The following is a 25,071-nucleotide window of genomic DNA, read 5'->3' as shown; positions in this document are numbered from 1 at the left end:
GAAATATTTGGGCTAGGAAATAGAATTTGTTTTTGACCCACATCCCATCCTGTAGTCAGCATTTCTCTTGCTGCAGAGGATTCTGTATTTGGAAGGGGTCCAGATCACTCTCAAACTGTCTTCTTTCACTTGCTGAAATCAGCTGGATGTTCCCTCATGCTGTTTAAAAGACCAAGGGACTTGTATAGTCAATTTATGTTTACTGCATTACTGGGGGAATGCTGCACCATTGGTAAATTGGTTTATTATTGTCACATATACCAAGGTACAGTGGAAAAACTTGCCTTGCATACCGTTCATACAGATCAATTCATTACAACAGTGCATTGAGGTAGTACAAGGTAAAGCAATAACAGAATGCAGAATAAAAGGTTACAGTTACACAAAGTGCAGGTGCAAGGCCATGACGAGGTAGATTGTAGGGTTAAGAGTCCATTTTATCGTACTAGGGAACCATTAAATAGTTATAACAGTGGGATAGAAGTTGTACTTGAGCCTGGTGGTACACGTTTTCAGGCTTTTGTATCTTCTGCCCAATGTGAGAGGGGAGAAGAGAGAATGTCCAGGGTGGGTGGGGTCTTTGGGTGAGATTCGGGTTATGGAAATTCATCCTTACAGAATTCACAAATCACTACCCAGAAATTTAAGATGGGAAATAAAATTCAGTCTCTCAGGATCAGTGTGAGAAAAATGTAAATAAAGAAATACAATTTATTTCAATGCATTTCTTGACACATGCATGGATGAAGATGCGAGAGATTCTGCAGATGCTGGAAATCTGGAGCAATGCACAAAATGCTGGAGGAACTCAGCGGGTCAGGCAGCATCATGAAGTCCTGTTGAAGGGTCTCGACCCGAAACATCGACTCTCCTTTTCCCTCCCTAGATGCTGCCTGAGCCACTGAGTTCCTCCAGCATTTTGTGTGAAACTACATGCACAGATGACGTGGCTTCACATTACACCCCACTGTCTAGGAATACAACCTCTGTGTAACACTGGGGTCTCCTGTACTACCTTGAAATCAAATTGGGACTTATAAATGACCAGTTTGATTATTGCAAAAGACTTTAGGCACTGTTGAGAGTAAGAGTGCAGAGTTTTTGCATTATCCTTATGGTTCCCATTGCTTTGATCCTTGCAACTGCATGATTTGGGTGAAAAGGGCTTGGGAAAGTTTTAAACAACAGCTGAGGAAAAACTGTTAACCAGTAAGCATGACAGAACTCACATGCCATTTTGTCACTGATCAAACTTTTGTTTAGTGCTTTGCACTTCTGCCATTTAAAATACATTTGACGTTTTATTTAGAGAGAGAATTATTGCACAGAACTGTTCACAGTGCAATCTTACTGGAATTTGGGATTTGCAAGCTTTTCACTATATTAATATTCAACCAATGTGACTAAAATGGCTGAACTGGGTCATGTATCTCCTTACTGCAAGGCAGTTAACTGAAGATAATTTAAGACACTGAGGATGTAGCAAGCACTGCATCATTGTAAGTTGTTTTTTTTCTCAAATAGCCATCTTTATGCACTTGAAAATTTATTTTTTTTAAGTTGGCCTGCAGTTAATAGTGATCCTCTGATATGGAAATGACTGCTTATTTGAAGGGTGCACATTTGATCAAGGTAGTGAACAGTTCAGTTGAAATTTCAGTTCCAACAGTTCTTGAGAGAAACGCACTTGTCACTTAGAGTTGATCATATAAAGAAAAATTCAGTTTTGCTGAAACTATATATGGAATTTATCACTGGTAAAATGTTCCTATTACTCTTGGTATGTGTCTTAGACTTGATGTCAGATTTTGGAACACTTTGTGTTCCTGGTCTTTCAAGTGACATGGTGTTCAATTTTTTATAGGTGGAGAACAGCAATTTAATCAAAAAGGTGCCAACCATGCATATATAGGAGTAACATGGTGCATTTAGTTGTTTGTAAATGTAAAAGAAACAATGAGAGACATGGATTTCTAATCTTTAGGAGCGAGATCCAGAGCTTTGTATTGCAACCAATGATTGGACTGTATGATTTTTGAAATGCATCTTGAATGACTAAACTCCATGCCTTTCAGAACCACCAAAATTACATCAACCAAGTTGGAAAAACAATACTTGGATAGCTAGCCTTTGGAGTGATTCTGTAAACTGAGTCCTGATAAAGGGTTTTGATCTGAAACATCAACATTTGCTTCACCCCCACCCCCCCAAGATGCTGCTCAACCTGCTGAGTTCCTCCAGTAGACTTGTTTGTTGCTCAGATTCCAGCATCTGCAGTCTCTTGTGTCTGCATGTGAATATCTTTTGTGCAGATCTTGTGAAAGAAGATTTTTCATCATTGTGTAAATGAGTAATTGCAGAGTCCACTTAAGTTCGTGGGTGATGATACTAAATTTTTTTCTAATTTCACTCCTCTGCAGCCCATAACTTAATCGGTTCATTGATAAGATGACTAATCTCTCTGTAAAGTGTGCCGAGATCTCTTCCTGTTCCATCTGTTCTTGAGAGCAACTATTGTGATAGACTTGCTTTGATATTCTAGCTGTTATCAGTGAATGTTTGAAGATTTTTGGGAAACAAATATACTAAGAGAAAGTTAGTTACATCATTTAAAAATATTATCTCACATTAATTATAATTTTACCCTGGGATAATGGTTTAATATTTGAACCTATGTGTTTGGGGCTGCATTGACAATAGCACAGCAGTGCAGTTGCTGCCTCACAGCTCCAGTGATAAGGATTCAGTAGTGACCTTGGGCTCAGTCTGTGTGGAGTTTGCATGTTCTCCCTTTGGGTTTCTTCTGGGTGCTGCAGTTTCCTTGCATGTCCCAAAGACCTGCTGGCTGGTAGGTTAATTGCATACTGCAAATGACCCCTGTTGTAGGTGGGAGGTAGGAGAAATGGGGTGGAATAGGGTATAAGGGGAAATATATAGGGGAAAGGGGATTGCTCTGAGAGCTGGCATAAACTCGATGGGCTGAACAACCTCCTATATCATAAGGACATGAGAAATGTGAGTTGCACAAGGGCTTTTTGTTTCATCTGCAGTTGCTACCATTATACTTAAATCCCTGAGATAAACTGATAGGGGATCATTCACCTAAAATGGACTGGAAGATTTAGCAGACTCTGGCCCAATTCTGACACGACTTTCAATTTGGTTTCATGGATAAGGATTTGGTTTCATGGATAAGGGCCTTATGGAAAATGGAACGGAAGAGCAGACCCTTGGAACATAAGTTAACATTTCTTTAAATTCAGTTTTGATCATCAACTGTAGCCAAGGCATGGAACATCAGCACAAAGGCAAAATACTGCAGATGCTGGAAATCTGAAGCTGATGCTGAAAATAAACAGCAGACCAGATGGCATTTGTGGGGGACATTAATACTTTAGGCTAATGACCTTTCATGTTTTGTATGTCCTGACCAATGGTGTCATGCATTCCCTTGAGCATGACCCTTTGTTTTGCTTCCTCATTTTTGTACCACAGTTCCATGACAAGATACGAAGCAGCCTGGCACATTTTATCATTGCCAGCAGTATCAAATTCTGATGTCATTTGCCTGCTCCATGTGGCAGTTTACTCTGATTAACTGATATGTGGATTAAAAAAGTTATCAGTCTTGTACTTTTAAAATGCAATTGGCTGATTAGAAACTTAATCAAATTTTGTTCACCAAATTACTCCTAGTTAAAAATTCGTACACCTAACTATATTCTTATTGCACGCATTGCAAGACATTTACCAGTGATTTTGTTCTGTGAAATTTTTTTGTTTCTCATTTTAAAATATTCAACAATTTGCTGAATTGATACCAGGATTTAGTTAACATAATCATAATGCAAACAAAGATTGGGACTAAAGTTCATTAAGAATCTTGCATATATGGACATTCATGTATGATGTCTATATACCTCAATTTTTTAAAAATTATGAAGTAATATTTTAAAAATCAACCATGCATCTCACGGAATTGCACGATATTTATAAGATTGTATCGCCATAGCCAGGTTTCTTGGCATAAGTGCTCATACTGGTAGCAAAGCAGGCCAGTGATGATGATAATGTTCAGCCTTGGTTTCAGGATGTGGGGGCTGTAGCTCTATTCTACAGCCAAGTCCAGCATTGACAACTCATTGTTGGCAATGCATGCGATGCAGTGCTGAGTCTCAATTAGATCATAATGTAAAGAATGAACTTGAGTTCTGTCTTGAAAGGTCATCCAGCTAAAACATTTAATTGTACTACTTGTTTATAGAGGCTGACTGTTCTGCTGAGTACTTCCAGCACTTTGGATTATAGCATCTGCAGTATTATGCTTTTGAAAGAGTGAACATTGTCCGCTGTGATTAGGTGTTCCTCATATGCGAAGTTAAGATATTGTTTAAAAACTTGTTTTGAGTAGCTTTAGAGCAAAATCTGTGTGTATCAATGCACAGTATCAGTGCTAATCCCAAAATTTAGAAATATTATCTTATTCACCAGTTTTTTTATACCTGCAAAATTATTTCCATTTTAGCAATTGGGATTAATGATTTTTGACATAAAGAAGGAAGTCCGTTTTAGTTTGGCAGGTATTCATTAGACTTCAATTATTTTGCAGGGCTTAGATCTATATTGGATCTTTCAGAAGATATTAAGCTATTTAGGCTTTAGTCCATTTTTACTCAGACTTAAGAAAATGCAGAGGTTGCTTCTTGAGTATGTACTCTATATTTCAAACAATTTGGTCCAGAGGTCATTATTCCAAGATACTGTTATGACAGTGAAGAACTCCCATCACCTAGTGAAGGCATTCCTACATCAGTCTTTCCTGACTGTTTCCCACACATGTGATCCTGCTTATGCAAATCACATGCAGCACGTTTGGCATTGTGTATACAAGCAAGTATTAGAAGCTACAGTACTTAAGTGGATCAGTTGTTTTAATGTGTTCTGGTAATTGTTTTCCCCTCTGCAATTCTTCGAGCCTTTAAATGGCCAGTAATTTGAATGATTTGCTCTTTTTTTTTAAAAAACAGTCTGATCAGCAAAAATAATGACCAAATTAAATGGTTACCAGTTTTCAGGGAATCAGTTTTTATTTTAGAAGTGTAGAATTATGTGGAAAAACAATTAAAAAGGAATTGATGGTAATGAGGATGTAATATGCCTCAAACTGCAGTAAAGCAAAATAGCAGAAGTTCTGTTTGACCTTGCTCATCACCCTAACTTCCCTCGATTCGTTTATCACTAGTGGTCCAACAGCCAGTAATTGAGTTTGCAAAGTGAGTTAACACGTAACTTTATCATTTTCACCTGGTCTGGTTTGACAGCTATAATTGTTTGGTCAGTACCAGAGTCTTTTCATTGTAGTGACCAAAGTTCACACACTGTAATGGTTTGTGAACATGATGTTTCCTTGTTTGAGGTTCCAAATAGTTCCAATTGATTTCATTAACTAGAACCAGTAGTAAGATTGGAATATGATTAGTTCTTTTGATTCTTTGGAGTACTTTGAGGCCCTGGTGACAGTTGGTCCATGTGATCATTCTTAGTGAGGTTTGAGTGCACAATCGAAGGAGTTAAAGGAGCGATGCAGACTGAAAGGTTTCGTGAGGCATGGTTAATCCGGACCTTTCTGCTGTTGCATGGCTGTAACAGTCTCAGGGCACTACATGAGAAAAGAATTCTGTGATAAATATAGAAAACACTGGAAACGCACAACATGTCAGGCAGCGTATGCGGAGCGGGAAACAGAAAATGCATGGGCTGGACGACCTTTCATCAGAACTAGAAAAAGTATGTTTTATGTTGCAGAGAAGTGGAAGGGTTGAGAGCACAAAGGGAATGTATGTGGAGACCAAAAGGAACTGAATTATGCAAATAATGTGGTTGAGAGGATAACGAAGGCTTTGTTAATCTTGAAGACGTGTAAATGGAGGAATATGAATGAATACAAAAGGAGAGAAAAAAGTCCCTTTTAAAAAAAATTAAAACTAGAACTGAGATAAAGATCACAGCAGCTGCCGGAAACATGAAATAATAGAGAATGCTGGAAATACCCAGCAGGTCGGGCAGCGCCCATGAGAGGGAGAGAAACCAAGTAAACATTACAGGCGGCTGACTGTTTTCTGGAACTGGCTAGTTCTGACACAGACTGGAAAAGTTGGTTATCTGAAATTGTTGACTTCAACATTGAGATCTCCTGTTGTGTTAGTGAATATTCATCCCACTACCAACAACAAGAAGGCAGTACATCCGGTCAATTTTCCTTACGGTTGTTCGTGGAATCTTGCACTATACAAAATGGCTGTTGCATTGACCTACATTTTAAAACAAAAGTAACTAGACTTAAAATATGTTGGTTGTGAAAAACACTATGAATGCAGGTTTATTTTTTCCCCTCTAGCCTCACACCTAACAGTTTCCTTTGATTGCTTTGGCTGTGTAAGAAAAAAGTAGCTTTGTTTTACAGTTGTAAGTGTTGCATAATTTTGCAGTCAGTGCAGCTTTAACTGTTTGTTTCATTACATCTGATGGATGTTGCAAAATCTTTGTCATTTAACTTTCGTGTGATGCTGATTTTCTCAAATTGATCTCACTACCACCCATCAAGGCAACTTTTTGTTGTTCTGACAATGAAAGGGATCTTCCTGGGTGTAACTTGCATTTAGAATGAGAACACATTGTGAGATTATAAACGTAATGGCAACATTGGAGGATTGTATTGTTTTGCTACAACTGAATGTGATGTATTTAGTGTGGTCTATCATTATGCATGAAATTCTTGGTGGTAAATGTTAAAATTTAGCTAAAAACATTTGGGTGAAAAGCAAAATATTGCAGATGCTGGAAGTCTGAAACAAAAACCAAAATGCTGGAAATACTTAGCAGGGCAGGCAGCTTTTATAGAGAGAGAAACACAGTTGACATTTCACGTTGATCCTTCAGAGGTCAAAAGTTAAATGTTAACTCTCTCCCCCCACAGGTTTTTCCTGACCTGTATCCCCAGCATCTTCAATTTTTTTAGGTGGTGAAAAATTCAGAGATCAATAGTCAATGGTCAAGAACTAGTTCTATGCACATACATAGTCCAGTGGTAACTTTGGGAGTATTGTGCTATTCCCAGAACACCAAAATTGCAAGCTAAAAATACTATTCTGCTGCTGTGAAAATACAGTCTGTGTGTCCATCTGCTTTGGGAAGTTGCAAAGCATTTCCTGTGCTGAAATGTAAATACCTTCCTTGGCAGATTCTCTATCTGTATTCTATCTGTTTTTGGCTGCTTTTCTCTCCCTCACAAAAATATTTTTTTTAAATGAGAGTGGGACAAAGGAATAAAAACTCAGAACCTACAAGGGAAGAGGAAATTAAGAAAAATTGAACATTTCACCAATAAATTTCTCCTTTTAGATTTCCTCATAGCTTGCAGTCAGGATTAATAAATGTGATCCCAGTTTTCAACAGAGGCCACTATTTAGCTGGCTGCATAAAACTGCCAACTTGTGTGTTTTTGTTTGCCCTTTTCATCTCGCCTGACAGGTTATGTAGGACTTCAGGGGCTCCTCCTCTGGGAAGGAATTATACATCCAGGTCTGGAACCAATATTAAGAAATCCAATGTGAAGGGTCAGGGCTTGCAATGCACCAGTGTTGAAAAGATTAGAGAGAGAGGATAAATCAAGAAGGTGATGCAAAGTTTGGCATTAAATATGAAGGAGGAAGCCAAGACAATGGGGTTAGCATTCCTAGTTATGAGGCATACAGTGCTCCTAATTCCACTCCTAGTCTATTCAAGCCTGTGAATTTTTGTATTGGCTTAATTGCCATTGGCTCTCATCAGACCCAAGGCAAGTGGTAGCAAAAAACAAACTGCTGGATGCAGTGTCTCTACCCAAAATGTTAACCATTCTTCTGCCTCCACAGATGCTGCTTGACCTGCTGAGTTTTTTTCGCTCCAAGTTACGGCATCTGCAGTCTCTTGTCTCCTTAAGGCAACCGGTGTCAGCCTTAGTGAATCTGATAGCTTTAATAAATCCGGCACATTTACCTTGGGATTGCTGCTGGCTGCATGTGAAACACTGTAACTGCACTTGAGGGTGGGATCAATGGGCTGATGCATAAGGGGTACCTAATAAAGTTTCTGGCAAATTTATTGGGACAGTTATTTCTGAGTATTATTGTTCTGTGAATTTAATGATAGTTTTTTGAATAGTAGTGTCACTCTGCTTTATTTCCTTTTTTGTTAAAGCAAATGCTGATGAAGCAACAAGAGAGACTGTCAGAAAGAGAACAGGATATCGAAGAACAAATATACAAACTGAAAACTGATAAAAGTGTGATTGAGGTAAGTGAAACTCTGAATTTAAATCTTTTAGGCTTGCAATTTTGCATAAATGTTAAATGCAGTTGGTATAACGTGGTCAGCTGAGACTTTGAACTTTTCCTTCTTACTTATATTGGATCAGTGCCCTGGTCAAGCTGATGAATGGTGCCATTAAGCAGGCAAATCGTCATTCTACCATTATTGGTTAACTCTCCAATTCTAAATTCCCCTCTGGATCTCCTGACTTTCCTACCCCAAGAATTCTCTACTTTTTTCACTTTTCTAATGTTAGTTAGTATTTTGTTCAAAAACTGGTTGTGGCCTACTTGAAGTTTCAATTTGGTTCGTGTGTCTGATGTTTAAGTTTAAACCCCAGTTTCAATACAAGCATGTCATCTAAGCTGACACCTTTTGCAGTTAAAGGAATGCTGTTGTCAGACTTCTCCCTTTGGATGAGACACTTAAACCAAACCATGGACATAATAGGTCATCTAATACTGTGCTCCATGAGGGTGCCCCGTTATCCTTTCCAACGTCCTCTTGCTTAACATCACCAAGACCGATATAATTGAAGCTCTTAATGGTACCTTGCAAATTGACTATGGCATTTACTTCCACAAGTGATGATAAAACAATTCCAATCAAAATAATTAAATGTTGAAAAGTGGGTTGGGACGTGCTGAGGATGCAGAAAGTGCTAAAGGAGTTCAAGTGGATTCTTTCTTTCAATTCCTATAGGAGATTCAAAAGGATGAAGACAAGAATGCCATTTGCTTGAAATGAAATCTGCACTGATAACCTTTATTAAATTTTGAACAATTTACCTGGGGGAGTGTAGAAAAGGGAATTACATAAACACTGACGTGATTGCATGTCTTATGCTCTTGAACTTCCTCTCATCTTCCTCTAATGTTACCAGTGTAATTTTCTGTTTCTTTCTCCTTCATGAAGATTAGTGTCCCCTTCAGTGCTCCTAAATTATTCTCCCCACTTACTCCCTGTTGAGGTAATTTCTACATTTTCACTATGTCTGAAGAAATTACCTGATTTGATTTTTTTTTGCTACCTTGTATTTGTGGCATCTATTGTACGTGTAAATATTCTGGAGTAGGAATTAGTCCTGTTGTATGAGCTAAGTTCTGTTCTGTTGACTTCAATGGAATTCAATTTCAAATGCTGAGGTCAATATGTATATATTACTACAGTGTGCATTTGGTGCATACAACAGAAAATCAATTTCTACCCATTTGTGTCCTTTCATAATGTTAAGGATCTCTTGCATTATGCAGAAATCATCTCTTTTCAGGAGAAAAGATGCTCAGCCTTTTCTTTCTGATAAATATAACCATGTTACAGATTAGATGCACTGGAGATAATGCAAAAATATTTATAAGGATAACACTAGTTTTACAATGTAGCTTTTGAAACAGTACTGTTTCATTTGTGGTCTAACCAAGGTTTGATAGCATACCTTACAATTGTATCCCTCGAAATAGATTGCAGTACAGTATTTGATCTAATTTTTAATGGACTTATTAGCCTTTGTTACTACTTTTTTAGTGATTTGATTCATTTAGATTCTTACTTTCCAAATAATAAATAAAATATTCTTATGAAAATGTGATACTTTTCACTTAACATTGCTGCAACTCATTTGCAAACTGTATGCCCAACATGCAAATATATTGTCATTTTATATTATATTCAAGTCCTTCAAAGAAATATCTATTTCACACCCCACCAACCTTCAAATTTGGTTAATATGCAAATGCTGGAAATTGTATTTTTGATTCTTGAGTCTTGAGTCTAAATTGATAACATAAATTGTGAATACTTGCTATTTCTGGAGGTCCACTTATGAATCGCAAAATCCAAGCTATCCATTCCCCATGTGTTCCAACTCCATATGGTTCAGCCTTCTTTATCAATTCTGTGGCAACATATTAAATGCCTTTTGGAAATCTAGTTAATTATGGCATTATCCTTGTCTATTCACTTTGTAACTACTTCAGAGAGTTCATTGTTGTTGATGAGGATATTTTCATTTTTGAAATTCATGCTGACCTTTGATTATATTTTGGTTTCTGCAAGTTTTTCTATTTTCTCTTTTAGGGATTCACTTGTTTTCTTACAACAGGAAAGATGGTCTTCTAAAAGTTATAGGTGAAACCAACCACTTGGTCTTCCTAAACATTTTAACTTTTCTGTACTTGCAGTCTGTTTTTATACATCCCTGCAATCACCTCTCGGGTACCTCCTTTCTGGTTGAAAACCCCAACCCTGTCCATTTCTTTCTCTTAACTCACGCCTCTGACACTGGGAATATGTTTCCTATCTGCACTTCCTGCAGCACTTGAATGATTCTCTTGTTTTATTTGGTGATTAAAACTGTATTTAAGGTGCACCTTGACTACAGGGTTACAAAGTTTGTTCATTATTCCTTCTGATTTATAGTGCACTTCTTGGTTGTGATTAACATGGTGGATCAGCAAAGCCAACATTTTATTGGCTTTGTTGATCCACCATGTTAATCTTTGAGACTCTTGGTCTCCTTTGACTTCATCCTAACTATTTCAGCACCAGTTATGGGGTACTTGGATCATCTATTTCCTTTCCTCTGCTCTAGATTTTAGTGGTCCTCACTGTTGTGTAGATCAAAAATGCTGCTGTCACTTGACCTTCGAGCATTTTTATACACTTAAATTAAGATGCCAAAAGCTGATTTCTGAGATGTGAAGCCATCTGACGTGGACCTCTTGGTTCAAAGTACTTCTATAAACATTGCGCAAGTTAGGACAGCCTAAGCAAGCCGTCCTCAAAGTGAATGCAACAGTGTTTATGCTGCTTGAGGAAGGTAAAGGTATACAATAAGGACTGACACTTTGAGACTGCCCTTAATACTAGCACAAAGCACATTACAAAAATATTGGCCCATTGTGATGCAAAAAGATTCTAACTGCTGCACAATCATTTCAGTTGTTATTATCTGTGTATTTGCATTTAGTTATTTGAGGCTTTTGTTGAAAACAGAACGTTGAGGTATACCATTTCCAGGTGTGAGGTTATGTGTGCACACAGCAAGATTTCTGCAACTTTCAGGGTGTCTGCATTCACAATTAAGCCTAAATGGCTCAGGTTTGAGGTAGGGTGTGACTGGTGAACCGTGAGGCTGGATTTGTTAGAGGCTTTGTAATTTTGTTGGAATATACTCTTTATTTATTACCTCCTGCCCAGGCACCCAGATGCATCACTCTGAATTGTATATAATCCATAAATTGAACAACTTCTGCCATTGCCATTTATTTTCCTTAGGAAAAAGTCCATCAATTGAAAGAAGAAGTGCGCTTGCAGTATGAGAAAATGCGTCAGATTCTAGAAGAAGATCTGGGAAAAACTTTGGAACTGATCGATAAAACACGGACAAAATTCTGTGATGAGAATGCATCGCAAGTACATCAGCTAAATGAGCGATTGGAAGAGGCTAAGAAATTACTGAACTCAGTCCAAAAAATGTGGGACAGGACAGAGGATATTTCATTTATGAAGGTAGGTTTTTAAAGCAAGTCTGATCGGTCGTCGGTCAAATGACCAGATGGACTTGAGACCAAGTATGGATTTTGGGTGTAGTGGGTCCAGAGAGTGGAGGTGCAGTTCAAACCCTCTGTTAAAGTCAAGCATTCTGGATTTCATAGCACTTCTACATTTTTAATTAAACATCAAAAATGTAGGCGTTTTGGAAAATAGTGCTAATACAAAGCGCAATATTTTCTATTCTGTACAGGTGAAGAGTTTATAGAAACACGAGTCTTGAAGTCTACGGTGCATAGCTAGCAGAAAGCACACATTGCCATATGATTCATTGAAATGGGTAATTTTCTGTACATAGGTGGCCATAAGAATTCATGATGGAAAAAGTTGATGCAAATGTATTCATTTTAATACTGGGGAATTGCACAACAGAACCTGCATTTTTCTCTCCATTGTGTTGTTTCTCCCACTGTAAGGAATCAGAGCTGACTGTGAGCATGGAATACCTACCAAGGTGCAGAATATTTGAAAGGTATTGGTTTATTATTGTCACTTGTACTGAGGTACAGTGAAAAACTTGTCGTACAGGTCAATTCATTACACAGAGCAGTTACATTGAGTTAGTACAGAGTGCATTGATGTAGTACAGGTAAAAACAATAACTGTACAGAGTAAGGTGTCACAGCTACAGAGAAAGTGCAGTGCAATAAGGTGCAAGGTCACAACAAGGTAGATCGTGAGGTCATAGTCCACCTCATTGTATAAGGGAACCGTTCTGTGTTCTGTACTGCTCTTGTTGCAATATCTGTTGCAATTTCTGTTTTACTTTGGAAAACATGGTGACATTTTCTGCTTTGAAATAGCAAAATCCAGGTGAGGCACTGACTTTATGGTACACATAACTGTAACAATATACGTTAATCTCTGTGCAGTCAGTGCTGGAGATGGGATGTTTGAAGGTAACTTTAAAAGTTTGTATAATCATGATTTAATTCATTATGTAAAATATTTCCTAACTTTAAAAGCACTTTTCAACAAAACATTGGATTTGTAATCATTTTCAGTTTAATGGGAAAATCTGATATTAAAGAGAAATTATATTGGTGCTTAAAAACTTATTGTGTCTGCTTAGCCCAGTATTTAAGGAGCTAAATTGCTTTTCTGAAAAGGGATATTAGCCATGGATTGTTTGATGTTTTTAAATTTATGGGGTAAATTAGGCAGAGTGGCTATAATTATTTCATTGTAGTTATTTTTTCATTTTGAAGGTAGTGCACTGTTGTCGCGTTAAATGTTTACAGAAATGTTTCTTTCTAAATTGGCTGAAGTAATGCCTACACAGCTCATATGTCTTAACTGACTATTGGCAAGTAATCCTAATAGGGAAACAGTCTTATTTAAATTCCTGTGTAGATTTTAGCATCAATAATTAGGGAACTAAATTCCAAGTTGGGTTTCCATAACTGCACTGTTCCTGACTTTTTTCTTTATGTTGCTATGTAATTTTTTTAAGCTTACCAACTCTTCCATAACTTTTTGTACATCAAGTTAGTGGGGTTAGTAAAATCTAGGTGTTTTTTGGGGGTTTAGGAGTATTGAGGGTATACATGCCAGTAGTAGTAAATTTAATTTGGGTGTAATTTCTTTTTTAAAAATTATGTTCCAGAAAAATTATTCAAAAACTGCATTGCTTCCCTTCTGGCTTATGGGGCACGTGGCTGAGGGAGTGTAATCTTGGTAAAATAAACATGTCTTTTTCCCTATGGAAACACTCATTGGAAAAATGCAGTTTATTTGAAGAATGCAATTTATTATTACAGATTACAGAAAAGTCACTGCACACAAGGAGGCTATTCAGCCCATTGAATCTATTCCACGTTGTAGTCAAGCAATCTGATCAACCTCATTCCCCCACTCTTTCCCAATAGCCCTGAAATGATTCTCTCTCAAATGCCTTTCCAATTGCCTTTTTGAAGGTACTGATTGATTCTGTTTTCACCATCCTTCCGGGCAGCGAATTCTGGATCCCAAATGCTTTCAGTCTCAACCCTCTGCCCCCATTCCTTGTATCCTTGGCCTAGAATTTTGTTTCTCTGTCCCTTGATCCTAGAACCATCTGCTTATGGGAACAACTTGCCTTAACCAATCATGGTCTTGTATACGTCTATCAAATCTCCTGTCTACCTTAACAACCCCAGCTTCGCCACTCTAACCTCTTGGAAAATTCTAGTGGATTCAGAACTATGCTATTTAGTCTATATTGTGATTCCTTGGACTTGGGCAGAAAGAATATCACCTGACATTTCTTTCTACTAAACGTAATCTGCCTCTTTTTGCCTATCATGTCTACAAGGAGTTATTGCTACCCTTGTAGTAATTCCCAAGTTTTTTTCCAAGCTTTGTGTCATCTGCAAATAAGGAAATCTGATAAACATTGAGGATAGTAATAGACTCCTTAAAGAAACAGCCTCTGTACCCATGTCTAAATAATTAATGTGTATCCTAAATAAGCAGTGGTCCCAGCACTGATACATGGAGAACGCAGCTCTTTACCACACAGCAGCCTGACGACCATTTACATCTGCTCCATACTTTCCACCTTTAACGTATCCATGTGATCCTTTAATTCCATGAGCCTCAATTTTACAAACCAGCCTTTTATGTGGGAATTAATCAAATACCTTCCTGAAATCTGCATAGACAAACATGTACTGCATTCCTTTCATCAATTTTCTCTCTCAGCGCATAAAACATTCAATAAGGTTAGTTAATGATATAACTAACAAATCCACGCTAGCTCTCCTTTATCTACTTCTCCAAATTTCTTTTACCTTTCTCCTTGTTTTAAAAAGCTTCCTCGCAACTAAGGTTAAACTCGCCTGCGGTTATCTAGCATGTCTATAGAAATGGAGGAACACATTTGCCATCTCCCAGCCCTCTGGTACGTTCCCTGTATTTGGAGAGGATCGAAAGATTATGACAAGCTGTGCTGCAGCATCCACACCCACCTCACTCAGCAACCTAGGATACATCCCGTCGGGATCTGCTGATTAGTTTACTATAATCATGGCCAGCCTTTTTAATATCCACTCGATAGCAATTTTCACCCCATTTATCTATATTACCTCCCCTTCTCTTAAAATTACTTAACACAAAGGGTTTTAAAACTTGTTCTATTTTTGTCAGACCTGGGCCCTTAGATAATGGATTTTCTGGGGAAATTCTCAAAATGCTGGTAAATTTAGAATTCTGGATTCCTGCACGTGCATGGAAGTCCCAAACTTTTGGCCTGACTCCAACAGTTCCCAGAAAGTTCTCTGACATTGGACTTGTCACAGAGCCCAGTAGCAGAGCTTGAACTTGCAATTATGCTGGAAAACTTGCACACTAAATCTATACCAGATCTAACCTGATGTAGAAAGAGAGTCCATTCGAATGGCAAGGGGGCTGAGAGGGACAAGGATAAGTAGAAGGTAATTGCTTTGATTAATTGCTATTTTTGGTTCAACGAACAATCTGAAATGTCGACAAGATGTTGTTCAACCTGCTGAGTTCCCCTAGCAGATTCTTTGTTGCTCGATGTTCCAGCATCTGCAGCCTCTTATGTCTCTATTATTTTTGGTTGTTGAGCTTTTCAAGTGTTTCAGTTTTTAAATTGTTGTATTGTTAAATTAATCTTTAATTATTTTTGAACATGATTCCCTGACCGTTCAGAAGCATTAAGGCCTTAATGAATTTGACAGGCAGCAGAGCCTTATCCTGGAATCTTTCCAGCAGTTTCATGGACAGACCTTGCTCTGTTTTCTTCCCACCCCCCCATGTGACAACTTTTACCTTCCGCAAGGCCTTGCTGCTGCACGGCACCCTGCCATTTGGATCAAGGTGCCTTTTGTGTATTAATTCAACATCAGCAAATCTGTAAAAATAAATCTAGTTGGCACACATGACGATGGTGATCATGAGGAGCAAGCCACCAGCAGGAAGTTGTCCTTTTGGTTTCGTTTCCATCACATTTTCTTAGCATTATCTCACCTCTCATCTCCAACCCCATACATCACGCTGCACTGTTCATAATATGTTGACTTTAGTGCTGGGTGAAACTAATCTAGATCATTCTGGATGGTTATTTTTTTTCCTGATTACAGGAGAACATTTATTTCTACTCATTGTTTTATCTGTGGGAGTTGTACATTTTAAGGAAGCTTGTTAGGACAAAACAAGATTCTGAAAACAGATAAAAAGAATAGGTTGCTTTGTAACTTTATAATTTTTCTCTCTTTCAGAATACAAAATCAGTAAAAATTCTACTGGAAAGGTAAGCATTGATGTCGTCTTGTATTTACTAACATGATTTGGAAGAGAGTGTGAGGTATTTGGAAATTTGCATATGAGGGAGTATTGAAAATGGCCATTTTGTAAATCATGTATTGTTATGAACACTAGTACGTACAGAACTGAGAAACTAATTGTGTTATTAACAATAACGTTAATCCCACTAGCATTACTTGCCCTCTAAATCATGCCGCCTTTTGCAAATTTGAATGATATAGATTAAGCCACTATGACTTTACCACTGAAGCAGAATGACGTGTATCTGCATGATCTGCTCTGACTAACCATCCTCTGCTCTCACAAAGTACACTCGTTCCTCCTCTGTGGTACTACATGCAGGAAACCAAGATCAAGTGTAGTCATCAAATGAAGTAGGTTAGCAGCAAGACGTAATCAGACTGACACCCAGTTCTACTTTTAAACATTCTAGGTTTTTAATGATCATCTTGATTAAAATTTGCAACTGTAGAAAACTTTGGTCAGGGTACATTTGGAGTATCGTGTACAGTTCTGCTCAGACATTTCAGGAAGGATGTGGAAGCATTGGAGAGGGTTCAGAAAGGCTTCACTAGGATGTTGCCTGAATTAGAGTGTATTAACTATAAGGAGAGGTTGGATAAATTTGGATTGTTTTCTCTGGAGAGTCGAAAGCTGAAGGGCAACTTGATCAAAGTATATAAAATTATGAGAGACTTGGACAGGGTAGATGGTCTTTTTCCCAGGGTGGAAATGTCAAATACTCGAGAGCGTAGCTTTAAGCTGAAGGGGTGAGAGTTTAAAGGAGATTTGAGGCAATTTTTTTTTACACAGAGTGGTGGGTGCCTGGAACGTGCTGCCAGGGGAGCTGGTGGAAGCAGATACAATAGCAGAGTTGAAGAGGCAATTAGATAGGCACATGAATAGGCATTGAATTAATGGATATGGATTATGTGCTGGCAGATGTGCAATTTAAATTGTTGTCATGGTTGGCACAGGCATCGTGGGGCCAGTGGGCCTGTTCTTGTGCTGCACTGTTCTATGTTCCAAAATTTGAATGGGTCAGTCATGTAAATATGGTGGTTACAAGAACAGGTCAGAGGTTGGGTATCTTGCAGTGACTGACTGCTGACTTCTCCAACATCTACAAGGCACAAGATAGGAATGTGATGAACACTGTCCGTTTGTCTGGATTAATGCAGCTCAAAGCTCAATACCATCCAGGACAAAACAGCTGGCTTAATTGACGTGCCACCTACCACCTTAACTATTCACTCTCTCCACTGCCTGCGTATCTTGTTTGGAGTGTGTGTCATCTACAAAATGTACTACAGTAACTTGCCTTGGCCACTATCTCTTTAAGCAGCTAGAACAAGTAGGCACAAGGGAAACAGCACTGACCACAGGTTCCCCTCCTATTATAAAAATGTATTGCCATCCCTTTATTGTTGCTAGGTCTAAATCTTGGAACTCTCCCTCCCAACAGTATGAGGGGATACCTTCACCAGGTTCTTGAAAGCAAATACGAATTATAGTATTGTGGCGTCCATATCCCATAAAATATTTTTTATTAAATGATAGTCATTGTTGCCAAACTTAAAGTTTGTAAAGCAGAAAAGTAGTTGTTTTGTGTATAATAGTTTCTCTGATGTACAAAATGAAGATCCGTATCACAATACATCCTCCTAGTAGCAGGAGGGTGGTATTAAAACATGAGAATTTTAACGGAAAAGGTTAAAAAATGACCACAGGAAATAAGATGTTATTCTGTTCATTTTTAAATAGAAAATGTGCACATCAGGAAATAATAATACAGAAGTAATATAATGTTGTCCAATTCATTAACTTGAGAGAGAAAGGGGACTGTGGAAAGGGATGACCTTCATTAACAAAGCCATTATTAGCTTAAATCTAATATATTAAAATAAATTAATCATTCAAATGACAATTACATTAAGTGTGTATTTTTCAATGTTGAATCTGTTATTGACATTACAGAAGTTTAAGGCTGGTTTGCAAAACACCATAGTTGTCTGGTGCCTTTGCATTGCATTGCCTTCATTATCTGTAAGTCCATTCAGTATTAATATAGTTAATGCCTGTGGTGCCAGATTATTCGGAGTAAATCTGCAATAACTGACGACTGGCATCATTTGTATACAAGTTACCCAATGAATAATGGGCTCTGATCTTCCTTAATAGTTCTTGAAGCTATGGTTCTTAGTTGGTGAAGACAATTGTTGCCTATTCTGTGCCACTGAAACATGAAATAAGCTACATTTTGTTCTATGTGAGCAGACAGTACTAAGATGTATTGTCTAGTTGGTAATCCTTGAATAGTTGAAACATTTGATAATCATGATGTAAAAAGACAATATTTTCTTGTTCATAAAGTGTATTTTTCTTTAAAGGACTCAAGCATGTACTGGAAATGGGTTGCCACCTCCCAAGTTTGGTCACCTCCAGCCAAAACCTTTCTTGAGTGAAATTGGTAAGAAGGAGAAACACATCAGAAAGTTGCTTGAAGGTAAAAATAAAATCCTATTTAAAAACAACTGCACCATAGCTCATGACCAAGGATTGTTTTTAAGTGGAAAAATAGTTTGGGCATAGTTAGACTATATGTCGTTCAGTACAGATTGGTATATAGTCATTCAGTACAGATTGGTATATTTAGTCTTTGCTGTACATTATCCTTTGAATGGCAAAAACAGGGGGCACTTGGGTGGATACTTGGACTTTCCTGTCTCTGTCGGGATGTGAGTGTCCCTTTCAGTGAGGTCTCGCTTGATCAGTATCCTGACTTAAGCCATCATTTTGAATCCATATCCCTCAATACCCTTTCCTAGCAAAAATCTTTTTCTCTGATTTAGTTATTAATTGAAGCCGTGTTTAACACTTTTGTTCGAGGAGGTTGCATATTCTGCCACACTCTCTTGAAGTGCTCCTTAAATTGCCTGGTTTTAATTTTAAGGGTAGGTCTTCTAGTCCTAGACTCTCCTGCCAGTGGAAAATTGTTCTCCTTTAACCCTATCAATTCTTTTCAAAACTTCAAGTGCATTATGCCTTCATCTTCTACAGAAGATTTTCTTTTTGTAATCTCTCCTCAATTTAACACTTGAGGCCTTGGCATTGTGCTGGTGAATCTGGGTTTCACTCCTCCCCATACCAGCATTTCCTTTCTTAGCTACTGATGTCCTTCCAAGGCTGTGTATAAATCTTCTATATGTTCTAGCCTTCAAATATCAATTTTTAATTTTGTTTTTATAGCTGAGAAAAACATTTTATGATTCATGGATCCTAACTCTCCTAGAACCTTAATTGTTCTTAGTGCTTCACCTTTTACCATACACTGTGAACTGTTTTTTGCTTCAGGATAGATGACCTCTCACTTACCTGCATTGAAATCCATCCATCACTGTTTTGCCCAGTCACTTAATCTATCAATGTCACTGTGTAATCTTAAGCTCCCATCTACACTTCTTACTCTGTCACTAATCTTTATGTCATGGACAAACTTGGATATTTAACACTATTACATTATCAAAATTAGTAAATAAAATGATTAGTTGTCATTGCAGAGTAAATTTTTGTGGGATACCACTAACTGCTTCCGTTGATTAAAATAGGGATAATTCATACTGATTATCCCTATTTTAATCACTTAACCAATCTGCTATCCATGAGTTTTAAATTTAACTAACACTCTTATTGGGATATTAACAAATGCCCTCTAGAACTCCATATATATTAAATGCATTGACATTCTCCTATCAACATGTTTCCTCAAAAGTTCAATTCGCTTCTTTGGACAAAACATGCCCTTTAATGGTGTATATTGGCTCCCTCCTGATCAGCTCAAGTTTCCTAATTACCCATTTTCTGACTTTAATTATGGATTCTCATAACTTCCCACAATATCAGATCAACGTCAAATAAACCCCAGTTTCACTCTCTCAAACTGTCTTAAATAAGGTTTCCAGTTTAAACGTTCAATACCTGAACTGGGCAAATGGTTTTATGGCTAAAACATCTGCAATTTCCGTACCACGTTGCTTTGAAAACCCTGAGGTAGAAACGATCAGATACTGGAGATTTAAATGTCTTTAGTGCTATAAATTTTTCTAATACTGTTTATGTGCTTGTGTTAACATTGGTGAGTTTCAGTCCTGAATTTTAGTCTCCCTGGAATGTTAGATACATTACTTGCTTCCTCTGTTATGAACACTGATGGAGAGTAATTCATCAAGTTTGCCAATTCCCTTTTTTCATTTATGGTATTGCCTTCATCTGTTTTTGGAGGATCCACATTGCATCTGATGATCCTCTAAATAAATAAATAAATAAATTTTGAATTCCTCTTGCTATTCCTCATAGGTTCTTTTCATATTTTCTTGTTACAACTTTTGCACTCCTTCCTTTGTCTTTCTATCCCAGTCCTTTGGATCTGCACTCTTGTTTTGTTCTTTAGATTTTATCATCTCTCATCTGTTTTGTTTTATTATTTGCTAAATAAAGATTTTGGCCCTTAGGGGTACTGTGCCAGAATTTTATTAAGCTAAGTTCTTTTAGTTTTTATTTTCATCCATAGTTTTACCCAATAACAGTTTTGACCATTTTGTAACTTCACTCTGTTTCATCCTGGTGAAATTAATCCTGTCAAAATCTAAAACCTTAGCCTCTAATTGATATTATAAAATGTTGAATTCACTCCCTTTCTGATGAGCTTCTATATTCTTAACATTATATTTGAATGAAAAATATCGATGTGAAGCAATATTTAGAATTCAACAATTAGGAAGTATTCAACTGTATTGAACTATTTTGAAATAATAGATTTTAAAGGGAATATCTATGAGGCAAGTGTTTCTGCAGCATATTTCTTAAAAAAAAATGCATTTGTAGAAAGTTTTCTTTTCTTCCCAACTTCAAAAATCTTATGCCTTTAATGATCAGCATTGAAGACTACCACTCAGGCCTTTGACTTCATCAATTAATTCAAACATAGATTTTTTTTTGTTGAACCTTTTTAATTCTTCTCCGGCAACCCATGTTATGATGCATGTGGATATGGTACTGGATTAGCAACCCAGAGATAAGAATTCAATTTCACTAGGTCACTAAAATATGAAGTTAATAAATCTGTTCATTTGTCAGCTAGCATCAGGAAAACTGATCATGAAAGCTTGTTGGTTTGTGGATAACAAAAACATAATTCACTGGTACTTATCAATGAACCTGGTCTAACCTGGTTAATAACCAATTGCGTACTGGTTATAACCTTGAGCACTGTTATAAAACAGTCACCACCAGCTTTTTGGTCAGGTGGGAATAACATTAAATATATACCTGTGCTATCAAGAGCTTCAGAGCAAACAAAAAAGCATTGGAAGTTGTAAAGTTGGTTTGTAAAATGTCCTTACATTGGATACTTAATCATTTCACAGATTTTCCCCTTTTTAAAGTAATTTGATTATGGTGAATTCTACATGCATAAATACAAGTAACTTCATCCGGCTGAAGTGGACGGGTTTTTTTTTATGGTTAAATGACAAATTCAGTAATATTCCTAAATATAAAATGACTTCCCATTGGTGGTGATTATGAGGACCGTGGAAGCATCCATACTCCTGTACAAAGCACATTTTTTAAAGCAGCCTGTCCTCTGAGTCATTCCCTGTCCCTAATGGTGAAGGAGCTGGTTTTGCACCCAGCTTGTGTTCACTGCATCTTACAGCATGGCTTAAAATTAAAATCTGGGTCAAAGTATTGGTGAGTTACTTGGGTGCTGGTTATAGGTTTGACTGGTTATTGTGAACTGATAACTCGCCTCACCTACATACAGACACTGAGGAACAGCTACATCACTTAACTAATGTTTTAAAGTGCCCATCACTTGAGGAAATGGGAAAGGTCAAGGGAGCAGCTGCATTTAAATGGGCTTCCAGAGGTCTTTAGTATATTGAGTTGGAGAATGTGGTCTTGATGTGCATAGTGTTTACAATCACTTGTAGAGGAATGTTTCTGTAGTTACCAATTCACATGCTTCACTGTATGGAGTGGGTTTTGCAGATAAACTGGGTCTCACTGAATTCATTGAGAGAGAAGAAATACTATAACCAAATGTTTTCTACTTTAAAAATCAACTAAATAATTAAAACATCTACGTGTGCACTTGTTTGCGACAACTGTGAATTCCTGTTGTAACCTCTCTCTCTTTGGTGTACTTTAACAGGAACGATAAGCACTCCCGTACCATTTCTGCAGAGCGTTCCTGCATACACCTGCAACATTTCCAGTGCTGCTGGAGAGAAACGCAAGCACTCCACTGCTTTCCCTATGCCCACGACATCTGGTGTGGACAATGGCTTCCTAGAAGTAACGGCTGGAAATGTTGCCAGCCAGTTTATGGGCCAGGGCGGGGCTGTTGTAGAGGGCCAGTCAGCACAGTCCCTTGTGCCCTGCAGTTCTTCCCAACATATTGTGGGACTGACCAGCGGCCCACAGCCCGTCCACACAGGGTCAGTCTTCAACACAACTCACTATCCCAATGGCACGCCTTCCCAGCAGTCTGTACTTTCCCAGTCTGTCGGCTATGGTGGCCGCAAAATCCTCGTCTGCTCTGTGGATAACTGTTTCTGTTCTGGCGTGCCTTCTGTTTCGAACCACAATGGACACCAGCCATACAGCAGATCGGGCACTTTCCCGTGGTCTGTGACATCGCAGGAATACGCACATGCTCTTCCGCCTGCCCCCTCGGTACCTCAGTCCCTTATATCATACGGAATGGGATCAGCATCTCACAACAACACTGCAGGCAAGATAACTGCAGGATACATGGCCAATCCTTCACTGAACACTACACCACAAGCTAATCTTCTAAATTCTGTCTATCATACATTTTGAACAGTGTGCATTTTCCTTTTTAATTTTTTTCTGTAAATGTTAATTTCAGATCATTTGCTTAAAAAAAAGTTAGAAAATACATTCCGCACATAATGTAAACTTTTTGTGCAATTGAATTCCAGTGCTGGTTTTAGTAATCCATTCACGAATGGAAATATGTTCTGTATTAAATGGCTTCCTTTGTTGGTTGTTTCTGCCAGGAGTGCCACAACCATAACAGAATTTTTATATGAAAACTCTTAGCACTTTTTTGCAGAGGCGTTTAATATTAGTTAATCATATAGTGCTCTGGTATAATAATAGCAGCAATAAGCAGAGGTACCATTTGACAGTGAAGCACAAATTGCGCTGAAGGCGTTGGCAGAGTTTGTCTGACCTGTTGAATAGGGGGATCTGATGGGGAATGATGCCCTGACACTGGAAGTTGTCACGAGGTAACACAACGCTGAGTGGAGATTGTCTCTGGCAAGTTGTCAGACAGGACATTTCAATCATTGATTTTAATAGTTACCCAGTGCTCTTTTACAATAACCCCTTTGAGTATGGACTTCCCATGTGGAAAAAAGAAATCAAAGAAGAAAATATTTTTTTCTAAAAAGTTCAAGGTGTGACTCTGGCTTCCTGGATATGGAAACTACACCCTAATTAAGCATGGCAGATTTGCCTGTCACTTTAATCATAGTTTTTAAAAAAAAATGTCACAATGGGACTACTACAATGCAGAATGAGAAACTGGTCAGGCTGGGTTCCTGACCAGCTAGAAGAAAGGCAGATTATTTTAGGTTTGGCAAATGCTGTCCTGTAAACTATATATTGATAAATAATTGGGAGTATGCTTAATGCATAACATGAACATTTCTTAATCAGTATTCTGTAGAAAAAAAATCTGGAGAATTGGGAATCTTGTTTTATTTCTAGAAAATGGTGGGGATAGAGGGGGATTAACAATCATGCTCAAAATGTTTGATGATCTGTTTGTCGAACAAACATCTTTTCAGGCCTGTTGTGTTGAATGGGCTATTACAGTGCAACCTCATTATTACTAACCCGTGGTGGTTTCATCGGGTGGGGGGGTGCTTTGCTTTGCCAAGGTTTGGGCTCCAATTCTGATTTCATTCCTTTACCACCGACTGCTGGGGAAAGAGTACCACCCCCCCCCCCTCCCATTTTAAAATTTTATTACTTTTCTTTTCCTTTCTGGGCAGCGTTGGTGGCAGTAGAATTTCCTGTGAATGGTAAGAACAAACAATGGAAAAAAAAGATTCATTACAAATGGTGCCAATGGATCTGCTAGTCTGCATGTTATAACAAAGTTTATTTCATCAAGGGATTGAATTCCTTAGACTTTTTTTAAATTAAAAATGAAATGGAGCTTCAGCGGGGGACCTGGGAAAAGTTTAATGTAACAGAAGGTTTGTTGTAACGAGGTTTGGCTGTATTTTAACTGTGTGGTGATGGTCCATCGATGTTTGACCATGGGAGCTCTGTTTTGCTTTGTCCCTGCAGAAAAGGGTGAATGTTAGTGTTTGGAAAAACTCTTGTAATCAGTAAAATCAAGAACTGTTGGTATTTTGTCTTTCTCAAATACTTATAGTTACCAGGTTATGCAGGGTTTATCTTAACCTCCTATTTCATGTCACTTTATCAATATCTTCTTTTAAGGCATTGAATAAACATGTATACATGCAGAGTTGAGAATTGTCTTTTTTCCTGTGCATGAAAAGACTTTATTCAGATACACCTTTGACAGACAAAGACACAAAGGATCTCGGAAATGATTTCTGGTGAGAGCTGGGCTGCTATGTTTGGACCAAGCCTCTCTGGCATGGGCAGGAGGAGGATAAAAAGTAGGGCTCCCCATTCTTGCCTGCTGTCCACTAATCCCTCCTTTAAAGTATCAAGAAGTAACCAAGAAGTGAAGCAAATATCAGGCAGAATTACATGCCTCACTTCAGTGGAATAGCTGGACAGAGTTCACTATCGTGAGGTTAACGTATGAGTGGCTAAAGAATTGGT

General features: G+C 37.9%; 1 protein-coding gene across 1 annotated transcript in view; it reads left to right on the top strand.

Moving 5' to 3' along the window:
• trim8b (tripartite motif containing 8b) overlaps window positions 1–24,743 on the top strand; it is a 75,398-nt gene extending 50,655 nt beyond the window's left edge. The window contains 6 exon segments of the mRNA XM_052027697.1: window positions 8,239–8,334; window positions 11,626–11,859; window positions 16,125–16,156; window positions 18,561–18,676; window positions 22,385–22,921; window positions 22,924–24,743. Coding sequence (XP_051883657.1) covers window positions 8,239–8,334; window positions 11,626–11,859; window positions 16,125–16,156; window positions 18,561–18,676; window positions 22,385–22,921; window positions 22,924–23,024 — 1,116 coding nt within the window. The 3' untranslated portion in view covers window positions 23,025–24,743.
• Window positions 24,744–25,071: the final 328 nt, after the last annotated feature.

Source organism: Pristis pectinata, chromosome 12 (genome assembly GCF_009764475.1).
Source record: "Pristis pectinata isolate sPriPec2 chromosome 12, sPriPec2.1.pri, whole genome shotgun sequence".
In the NCBI taxonomy this organism is placed as follows: domain Eukaryota; kingdom Metazoa; phylum Chordata; class Chondrichthyes; order Rhinopristiformes; family Pristidae; genus Pristis; species Pristis pectinata.
This window is presented reverse-complemented; position numbering and strand designations above follow the sequence as displayed.